Source organism: Pogona vitticeps, chromosome 1 (assembly GCF_051106095.1).
Source record: "Pogona vitticeps strain Pit_001003342236 chromosome 1, PviZW2.1, whole genome shotgun sequence".
NCBI lineage: Eukaryota > Metazoa > Chordata > Lepidosauria > Squamata > Agamidae > Pogona > Pogona vitticeps.
In genome coordinates this window covers 332966762-332977181 of record NC_135783.1, presented here as the reverse complement: position 1 = coordinate 332977181, position 10420 = coordinate 332966762, and the positions used below count along the sequence as shown (strand labels likewise).

Here is a 10420-nt window from a genome sequence, read left to right as displayed (position 1 = left end):
ATCTGCTACTTATGGCTTGTTCACATTGAACGTTTTGTTGCAGTTAAGTTTAATGATCTAATGTTTCAATACATTAAAATAGCTATAAGATCTCACATTGTACTGTTGGTGTTTTTTGTTTAGAGAGCACTAGCATTGACAAATTTAAACATTAAATTTTAATTACACTTTTTGTTAAACGTGATGATTTTATAGGTTTAGATTTCCTGATGCTCCTTGTTATTTATACAGTCAGGGCAATGATTGGGATAGGGAGAACTCGTAAGCATGTACCAATACCACTATACCAGCAACGCCCTTTCAGCGCGCCACAATATCGTGAATGGAGCCCACAACAGGTGGACCTGTGTCCCCACAGCCGGTGGGCCTGTGTGCTCTAAATGCCAGGGGCGATTTTTGGTCCCAGTCCGGCCCTGCCTTCGCCCGCAGAAACTATTTGCTCAGCTTAATGTTTGTTGAAGAGCACATATTTCTCAAGGGTGCCCCACTGTATATATAAAGGAAAGCCAGTGCGAAGACTTTGCACAGCTCCTACCAAAATTCCCTTTTCCATGTAAGTATCAATTTGACTTTTTCAAACCTAATCTAATGTAATTTAATCTAATCTAAGGAAAATGAATTGCTTACTAGAGTGATCTGCAATTGCATTAATTAATGCTCCTGATTCACCAAAACACTGCCAATTCCATTGATTGCTGTCACTGTCCTTCTTGTCCCTCCTCCTTATTGTCCCAAAAAAGCTCTCCAAAAATGGATGATTAAAAAGAGATCATAAAGGAGGTGGGGGCAATGCATACAGCCCTCCTGGTAGTTTTTGAATGGTAGTGGCCATCGTTAGTTATTCTTGAAGTAATTGATAGGAGTTTCTGTCTAACAAGACGTGTGTGTGTGTGTGTGTGTGTGTGTGTGTGTGTGTGTGTGTGTGTGTGTGTGTGTGTGTGTGTGTGTGTGTGTGTGTGTGTGTGTGTGTGTATGTGTCACATCTTCCTTGAGGTTCACATTCTGTGGAATTTACAGTTCTGAGAGTATAGAATTCTCTGAGATTTCAGAAGACTGACGGATTTAGCGTCTAGCTTTCCTTTCCAAAGCCAAATATTGGTCCTGCCTCTGAGCACAGAGTCCCATCCCATCTCTTCCCTTCCCTCTTCCCCCAAGACCATCTCCTCTACCTCCTGTTTTTTTCCTCTCCCAGCAATGTCATTTGGTCCTTTGGGTTGTGTCAGCCTTATATCTCCTCCATATAGACCTTCAGTACACTGTTTCCACTTTCTCTCTCTTTCTCTTCTGTTGGACATTCACCATCCCTGATCTAGGCATACATTTCACTTGGATCTTCTGAACGAGATCTCTTGTTTTCTCCTTTAGTTATTCTCCTCTATTTCTTTGCACAGATTCTTGTAATAGTTATTTTTGTTTATATGTGAGAGTCACTGAAAAATTGCATTCAGGGTTTGGATCCTATTTTTTCATCTAAAATTTTAAGTGTTTCTTCTTTCATCCATTTAGGTCCTTCTTTTTGTTTTACTTCATGAATTGTCTTTTTGCATTCCTCCCTAATAATATCACTGGTGTCAATCCACAGTTCTCCTGGTGATGTTTAGGAATACAAATAGCATGCAAGTTGAGTTTAGAGATGCAAATCTGTCCTTTAAATATATTTAAATTAATCAGGAATATTGCTTAAATTATATTTTGGCACTATTAGTAGTCAGCATTACTCTAATATTAAATACAAAACAGTTCATGATCAGTGCAACAATCTGCTCCTGATCTTGTTTTGGTAGAGAGAATACAGCTTCTCCATCTCATGCTTCCATTTATGGACTCTATTTGAGTTCTCTATTGACCATCTGATAGTTTCCACTTCCACAGCTATCTATTTGGTTGTGTGAAGCCTGTACTTACAATAAAGATAAGGTTGGATTCACAGAAATATAAGAATCATTACCTTGATTAATTTCTGTCCCCTAGGCCAATTTTTATTTGTTTTATTCTTTAAAGTTTTACCCCACCTGTCTAGCGGCCAGAGCACAATTGAACAGCCCATTGGAAGCTGACCATCAGTGACCTGGAATATAAGCTCTTTCTCCTCCTCACACCCCCATCCCCACTGGCTAATTGTAATTATCTGTAAAGGCCATTTGTATTGGAATAAGTCCCCAATGCATGATATGGTCTTTCACTAAAAAGGTACCCAAAATCATCTCCCCAAATCAAGCCAAAAGAAAGAAATATCTCGAAACCTGCAAAAAGAATGGCAGCAAAAGACATACAAATTGCCTCTCCTCTTGATGTGAGGCCACTTGCTGTACAAGGAGGACTGTGGTCACGTTGCTTCTGCAACCAGTTAATAATGTGATTCTTCCTTTCCAGATTAGTTCCCATTCAACACCTTGTTGAATTTCTACCTCTGTTTGATTCTTCTGGGGATCTGTGGTTTTCCACACAATCACCATGTCCCTGGCCATCATGGAGAAGATGCTGATGACCACCATCATCCAACTGAAGCTCCTGACTATTTGTCTTATCAAAAGATCTCCAGAAGCAATGCCAACTTTGCTTTTAAATTCTTCCGCCAAATCGTTTCAGAGGCTGGTGACGAGAATGTGTTTTTCTCTCCCCTGAGACTTTCCACCGCCCTTGCCTTCCTGTCCCTGGGAGCTAAATCCACCACCCTGAGCCAGCTTTTGTCAGGACTTGGCTTCAACGAGACGGAGATCAGTGAGCGGGAAATCCATGACGGGTTTCGTCACCTTCTCCAAATGCTAAACCGCCCCAGGGCTGAACTTGAGCTGAACATTGGAAATGCCCTTTTCACTCATGACCAAGTGCATCTTCTGGAGAAGTTTGTGAAGGATGCCAAACATTGTTATCAGGCAGAGGTTTTTCCTGCCAACTTCACGAATCCTTCTGAAGTTGAGAAGCAGATCACTAGTTACATAGAAAATAAAACCCATATAAAAGATGATATCAAGGGTCTCCGCCCAGATTCTGTGATGGTTCTTGTAAACCAAGTTTTCTTGAAAGGTATGTCTGGTGGTCTTTATTTTTCTAAAGACATTTCCTTACTTTTTCTATTGGATATTTTTGAAATTTTCCTTTTTTCTGCTGTTATAAATGACTTCATTGTTTAAGCGGTGCCAGAAAACAGTATCCTGCCTGGTAGATTTGTTGACACTTTTTTTCCTGAGCGATAATCCAACCCATTCTAGGGATGAGAAACACAAACCTCTCATTCCTACTTGTAGAGACGTTTTCTAAGCTGAGAAGGGAAATGACACTCTACAGTCTTGTCAATACTGCATCAAGTCAAAAGAATAATATTTTTTGTCATACCTTCAATGTAAATGAAATGTGTTGATTGGGAAGTAAGGCTGTGATTATGGGGGTGGGGGCACAGTTTGCTCTGCTGTGATTTACATGTATGGAAATTCAGTTTCTCTGGATGAAATCTCTGTAGTCTTCCAGACAGTTTTCAGGATTCAGCAAGGCAGGGGCAGGTTGCATTGAGCTCCAACACTAAAGGCTGCCTTAAAGTGCTCACAAGAGCAAATTGGCCATTGCCACCACCACCACCACCAATCTCACTTTCTCTTGTCCTATATCCCTCATGATAGCATGGTTCAGTCCTGAGTGAAATCCGTTTATTCCCATATTTTTAAGGAAACAGTTTGGACACAGTGGGCACCTGCTTCAGGGAAACATACACTCGTGTGAGCACCCCTTTGCACTGAATCAGGCAATCACAGTGTCAGCAAGCAGACAAAAGGGATGATAAAGAGATGAGACCAATCCTCACCAAATTTAGTCTCGTAGATAATCAAGCATTTGTCCAAATAGGACTTGAATTTTTTTTTACATCCCACACTAACCTTCATGCTTGTGTCTTTTGCTTCCTAAGCCTATTGGCAAAATCCTTTCAATTCTCAGGCAACCCGTGAAGCTGATTTCTTCGTGGATAAGAAGGCAATGGTAAAGGTTCCTATGATGCACAAAGATGCATATTTTAAGACTTACCGTGATGCAGATCTGTCCTGCGAGGTGGTGGAGCTTCCTTACAAGGGTGGTGCCTCGGCCCTCTTCATCCTTCCTGATCAAGGGAAACTGAAACATGTGGAACAGGCTCTGGGAAAAGATCTTCTGTTCAAATGGATGAACTCATTGCGAGGAAGGTGAATAAGTCTTGTGTAATAGATCAAAACACAGATCCAGGGTCGTCGTTTAGTCGTTCAGTCGTGTCTGACTCTTTGTAACCTATGGAACAGAGCAGGCCAGGCCCTCCTATCTTCTACGGCCTCCCGGAGTTTGGTCAAATTCATACTGGTTGCTTCAATGACACTGTCCAACCATCTCATCCTCTGTTGTCCCCTTCTCCTCTTGCCTTCACACTTTCCTAACATCAAGGGCTTTCCAAAGGATTCTTCTCTTCTCATGAGATGGCCAAAGTATTGGAGCCTTGGCTTCAGGATCTGTCCTTCCAGTGAGCACTTTGGCTTGTTTTCCTTCAAAATGGATAGGTTTGTTCTTCGTGCAGTCCAGGGGACTCTCAAGAGTCTCCTCCAGCACCACAATTCAAAAGCACCAATTCTTCAGTGATCAGCCTTATTTATGGTCCAGCTCTCACGTCCATACATCGCTACCAGAAAAACCATAACTTTGACTATGCAGACCTTTGTTGGCAAGGTGATGTCTCTGCTTTTTAAGATGCTGTCAAGGTTTGTCATCACTTTCCTCCCAAGAAGCAGGGGTCTTTTAATTTCAGGGCTGCTGTCTCCATCTGCAGTGATCCTGGAGCCCAAGAAAGTAAAATCTGTCACTGCCTCCATATCTTCCCGTTCGATTTCTCAGGAGGTGATGGGACCAGTGGCCATGATCTTAGGTTTTTTTTTAATGTTGAGCTTCAGACCGTTTTTTGCACTCTCCTCTTTCACCCTCATTACAAGGCTCCTTAATTCCTCCTCACTTTCTGCCATCAGATTGGTATCATCTACATATCGGAGGTTGTTGATATTTCTTCCGGCAATCTTAATTCCGGCTTGGGATTCCTCCAGTACAGCCTTTCGCACAATGTATTCTGCATATAAGTTAAATAAGCAGGGAGACAATATACAGCCTTGTCGTACTCCTTTCCCAATTTGGAACCAATCAATTGTTCCATGTCCAGTTCTAACTGTTGCTTCCTGTCCCATGTATAGGTTTCTCAGGAGATAGATAAGGTGGTGAGGCACTCCCATTTCTTTAAGGACTTGCCATAGTTAGCTGTGGTCCACACAGTCAAAGGCTTTTGCATAGTCAATGAAGCAGAAGTAGATATTTTTCTGGAACTCTCTGGCTTTCTCTATAATCCAGTGCATGTTAGCAATTTGGTCTCTGGTTCCTCTGCCCCTTCCATCCAGCTTGTACTTCTGGGAGTTCTCAGTCCACATACTGCTGAAGCCTACCTTGTAGGATTTTGAGCATAATCTTGCTAGCGTGTGAAATGAGTGCAATTGAACGGTAGTTGGACCATTCTTTGGCGCTGCCCTTCTTAGGGATTGGGATGTAAACTGATCTTTCCAATCTTCTGGCCACTGTTGGGTTTTCCAAACTTGCTGGCATATTGAATGTAGCACCTTAACAGCCTCATCTTTTAAGATTTTAAATAGTTCAACTGGAATGCCATCACCTCCACTGGCCTTGTTGTTAGCCAAGCTTTCTAAGGCCCACTTGACTTCACTCTCCAGGATGTCTGGCTCAAGGTCAGCAACCACATTATCTGGGTTGTCCGGAATATCCAAATCTTTCTGGTATAATTCCTCTGTGTATTCTTGCCACCTCTTCTTAATGTCTTCTGCTTCTGTTAGGTCCCTCCCATTTTTGTCCTTTATCATGTCCATCTTTGCACAAAATGTTCCTCTAATATCTCCAATTTTTCTGAACAGATCTCTGATTTTTCCTTTTCTATTATTTTCCTCTATTTCTTTGCATTGTTCATTTAAGAAGGCCCTCTTGTCTCTCCTTGCTATTCTTAGGAAGTCTGCATTCAGTTTTTGGTAACTTTTCCTATCTCCCTTGCATTTTGTTTCCCTTCTCTTCTCTGCTATTTGTAAGGCCTCGTTGGACAGCCACTTTGCTTTCTTGCATTTCCTTTTCTTTGGGATGGTTTTTGTTGCTGCCTCCTGTACAATGTTACAAGCCTCTATCCAAAGTTCTTCAGGCACTCTGTCCACCAAATCTAGTTCCTTAAATCTGTTCTTCACTTCCACTGTGTATTCATATGGGATGTGGTTTATATTATACCTGACTAGCCCAGTGGTTTTTCCTACTTTCTTCAGTATAAGCTTGAATTTTGCTATGAGAAGCTGATGATCAGAGCCACAATCAGCTCCAGGTCTTGTTTTTGCTGACTGTATTGAGCTTCTCCATCTTTGGCTGCAGAGAATATAATCAATCTGATTTCGGTATTGACCATCTGGTGATTTCCATGTATAGAGTCGCCTCTTGTGTTGTTGGAAAAGAGTGTTTGTGATAACCAGCTTGTTCTCTTGACAAAACTCTATTAGCCTTTGCCCTGCTTCATTTTGAACTCCCAGGCCAAACTTTCCGGTTGTTCCTTTTATCTCTTGACCCCCGACTTTAGCATTCCAATCCCCTAGAATGAGAAGAACATCTTTCTTTGGTGTCACTTCTAGAAGGTGTTGTAAATCTTCATAAAACTGGTCAATTTCAGTCTCCTCAGCATTGGTGTTTGGAGCATAAACTTGGATTACTGTGATGTTGAAAGGTCTCCCTTGGATTCGTATTGACATCATTCTATCATTTTTGAGATTATATCCCATTACAGCTTTCCCCACTCTTTTGTTGACTATGAGGGCTACTCCATTCCTTCTACAGGATTCTTGCCCACAATAGTAGATATGATAATCATCTGAATTGAATTCGCCCATTCCTGTCCATTTTAGTTCACTGACGCCCAGGATGTCAAAGTTTATTCTTGCCATCTCCTGTTTGACCATGTCCAGCTTCCCATGGTTCATAGATCTTACATTCCAGGTTCCTATGCAGTATTTTTCTTTGCAGCATCGGACTTTCCTTTCACTTCCAGGCACATCCACCGCTGAGCGTCCTTTCGGCTTTGGCCCAGCCACTTCATCAGCTGTGGAGCTACTTGTACTTCTCCTACACTCTTCCTCAGTAACATGTTGGACGCCTTCCGACCTGAGATGCCCATCTTCTAGCGTCATATCTTTTAGATGTTTGTTTCTGATCATGGGGCATTCTTGGCAAAGATACTGGAGTGGCTTGCCAATTCCTACACCAGGTGGATTGCGTTTAGTCGGAACTCTCCACTATGACCTGTCCGTCTTGGGTGGCCCTGCACGGCATAGCCCATAGCTTCCCTGAGTTACTCAAGCCCCTTCACCATGGCAAGGCAACAATCCATGAAGGGGGGATCAAGGGGTAGACCTCAACTAATGAGACAAGTCCTGAACCAAAGAGTCCAAGGACCACCACACCTGACAATGCTTTCTAACTACTTACACAGAAAAGTTTGGTGTCTGCATTGGCTTTTGCATAACCTACATATATTATATCAGAATGACTCCTTACCACTCTGATTTTCTTTCCACAGGAGAGTAGAACTATTCCTTCCAAGGTTCTCAATATCTGGTAGCTATGATGTTAAGAATACATTACAAAAGATGGGGATAACTGATGTATTCAAAGACTGTGCAGATTTATCTGGAATGACTGGGAAACCTAAGCTGAAGGTCTCCAAGGTATGCTCCCCTGAATTCATCATGTAACAAACATCAACCCAAAGATTTTGTGTTCACTTGCTTTCCAGTTTTGGGGGTACAAGTATAAAGCTGCCTTGAATTAAAAAGGAATATAATGATGATAATAGGAGCAGAGTACTTGCATCTCTTGCTGAGAACTCCTTTACATGAGAAGATATTCTTCATGTGGGGGGGAGGTGAACCCTTCTTACTTTACCCCTCCTTCTTTGGTAATGCACCCCCCAGATAGCCAGACAATCTGAAAAATGTCCGTCAGCCCCACTGCAAAGTTGAACGGCATTTTTGGTTGGTTTGGGTTCTCAATGAAATGCAGGCCCGCAACTGCATGTCACTCATGGTGCCTGGATATCATGTGAAGTAAAAGAGATAAGAAGATTTTGTAGACTAGTAGAGAATGTGAGATGAAAGGGCCTGCTCCATTCATGTCCAGCAGGCAGGTTTCCCCTAAGTAAAAGGCAGCCATTGGCTTTAAACAAGGTGCTGGACTAGAAAGACCTTTGATCTAGCCTAACTCTTATCTTCTTACACTGAGAATATATCAGTGGATGTTGGGACAAATGACAATCAAAGAATCTCTCATTCTGTTCCGAGTATACCTGCTATATTTTGAACGTGTGTACAGAAACATGTACTGGCAGAAATGTTTTAAGCTGATTCAAGAAAGAAAGTGGCTCCCTTGGGAGAACTGGTGGAAACTTAACAAAATTCAGTGCTCTTCCTTTAACTCTGGATGCAAAACTTAAGACAGGTCATAGTTAGTTTAGAAAAATAATTTGTATTTACATATATAATTTATAACAGCTTATCTTCAGCATAACATGATAACATAACAGCATATCCATATACAATATCTGGTTATTCACAACCCAGTACAGTGGTGCCTCACAAGACAAATTAATTCGTTCTGCCATTAATGTCTTGCAAATTGCGTTTTCCCATAGGAATGCATTGAAATCTTATTAATGTGTCCTTATGGGCAAGCAAAATCAGAACAAATTCAAATTTGGTTCACAAAGGGTTTATGAAGTGTTCTTTAAAGCCATACATATTGTGCAGATGATTTCAAAAATTCCAATAAAAGCTTTATAACTTTTTAAACATCATAGAAAAAAATTAAAAATCAGCAAACATGAGGAAGGAACAAAAAACAGAAAACATTCTTCTTGCGAAGCATGGCCATAGGAACATTTGTCTTGCAAGTTTTTTGTCCTGCAAGGCATTTGTCTTGCGAGGCGCCACTGTACAATATAGCAGCATGATTGCTCCTATGCCAGAGCAACCTGACTGCTCCTGAACCAGAGCAGTAAAGTAATGCTCCCACAGAGCTACCTTTATACAGAGAAAAAGCCTCTGTATTAGGCTTACATGTTTTGGTTGTTGTGGGTTTTTCAGGCTCTTTGGCCGTGTTCTGTAGGTTGTTCTTCCTTAAATTTCACCAGTCTCTATAGCCACCATCCTCAAAAGATAGCACTGAAGATGCCGGCCACAGAGACTGGTGAAACGTTAGGAAGAACAACCTACAGAACATGACCAAAGAGCCCGAAAAACCCACAACAACCATTAGATCCAGGCCGTGAAAGCCTTCGTGCTTACATGTTTTACTTACATGAGTACATCTCATATGTTCAAGATTTTAATTTACAATATAGTGACCTCCTCCATTACAAATACCTTGACACATTAAACATTGCAAACCTACATTTGAAGCACTGCAAAGGAACTACAAAATAAAATCCTAGACCAAGTAAATATTAATCCTTGGTTTCTTTCCTCTCAGCCCCACTTAGTGTTCGTTTGGGTCCTCAACAACAGGTAGGCCCATAAATTGTCTGACAGCCATGGTGCTTGGAGAGCAGAGACAAGACGTTTCTGTAGACCAGTTGCTTTGGGAATGTGAGATGAAGGGAGCAACTCCATTCATGTCCAGCTGGCAAGTTTCCCTAAGTTATTAATAGCCACTAGGTTTAAATAAAGTGTTGGACTAGACAGACCTTTACCTTAATCTAGTCTAACTCTTATTTTCTTATGTTGGGCAGTTAATATCAATAAATCATGGGACATATGACAAGGAAACAAAACCTCAGAATACATTACATACCTACATTTTGAAGCACCACAAATAAAGTGTAAAATAAAATATTGGGAAATGTCAATACTAATTATTGGTTTCTCTCCTTGTAGGCTATTCACAAAACATACCTAAATATCCACGAGAATGGCACTGAAGCTGCAGCAACCACCCTGATGGAAATGGTTTTAATGTCCTGTCCCCTTGTAATCAGATTCAACAGGCCCTTTTGCGTATCAATCACTATAGACAGGAATATATTATTTCTAGGCAGAGTTCAAGATCCTACCAAAAATTAATACCAAGCAGCGCTGCACAAATGTAAACTGTGTGTGAAAAGGTGCCCAGGTGCCTTTTAGTTTGAACAAACTCTCCACGTTACCTGTCTGGGAGAAATAAACCACTGCCATCATCACAAATGTAAGAATTTGTTAATGTATTCTCATGTACAGATGTTCTAACCTAAGGATTGGTGACAATTGCACATAACAAGTTTCTTATTTAAAAGAAACTGAAAAAACACATAGTCACTTGTCCTCAAAAGCAGTCATTCATCTCACTCTTGGTCAGA

General features: G+C 41.2%; 1 protein-coding gene across 1 annotated transcript; it reads left to right on the top strand.

Annotated features, from left to right (window-relative positions):
* The first annotated feature begins 1064 nt into the window (after positions 1-1064).
* Positions 1065-10384, top strand: LOC140703245 (alpha-1-antiproteinase S-like). Its single transcript, XM_078383752.1, has 4 exons — positions 1065-3027; positions 3902-4172; positions 7613-7760; positions 9963-10384. Exons 1-4 carry the CDS (start codon positions 2763-2765, stop codon positions 10146-10148), a joined length of 870 nt encoding a protein of 289 aa, XP_078239878.1. The 5' UTR covers positions 1065-2762; the 3' UTR covers positions 10149-10384.
* The last annotated feature ends 36 nt before the right edge of the window (positions 10385-10420 follow it).

What these genes read in the sequence shown, in the direction of transcription:
- LOC140703245 (XM_078383752.1), top strand. Translation starts at nt 2,763, where the DNA reads ATGCTAAACCGCCCCAGGGCTGAACTTGAGCTGAACATTGGAAATGCC. An exon ending in AAACCAAGTTTTCTTGAAAG is followed by an intron (nt 3,028 to 3,901) that starts GTATGTCTGGTG and finishes TTGCTTCCTAAG; the next exon opens with CCTATTGGCAAAATCCTTTC. An exon ending in CTAAGCTGAAGGTCTCCAAG is followed by an intron (nt 7,761 to 9,962) that starts GTATGCTCCCCT and finishes CTCTCCTTGTAG; the next exon opens with GCTATTCACAAAACATACCT.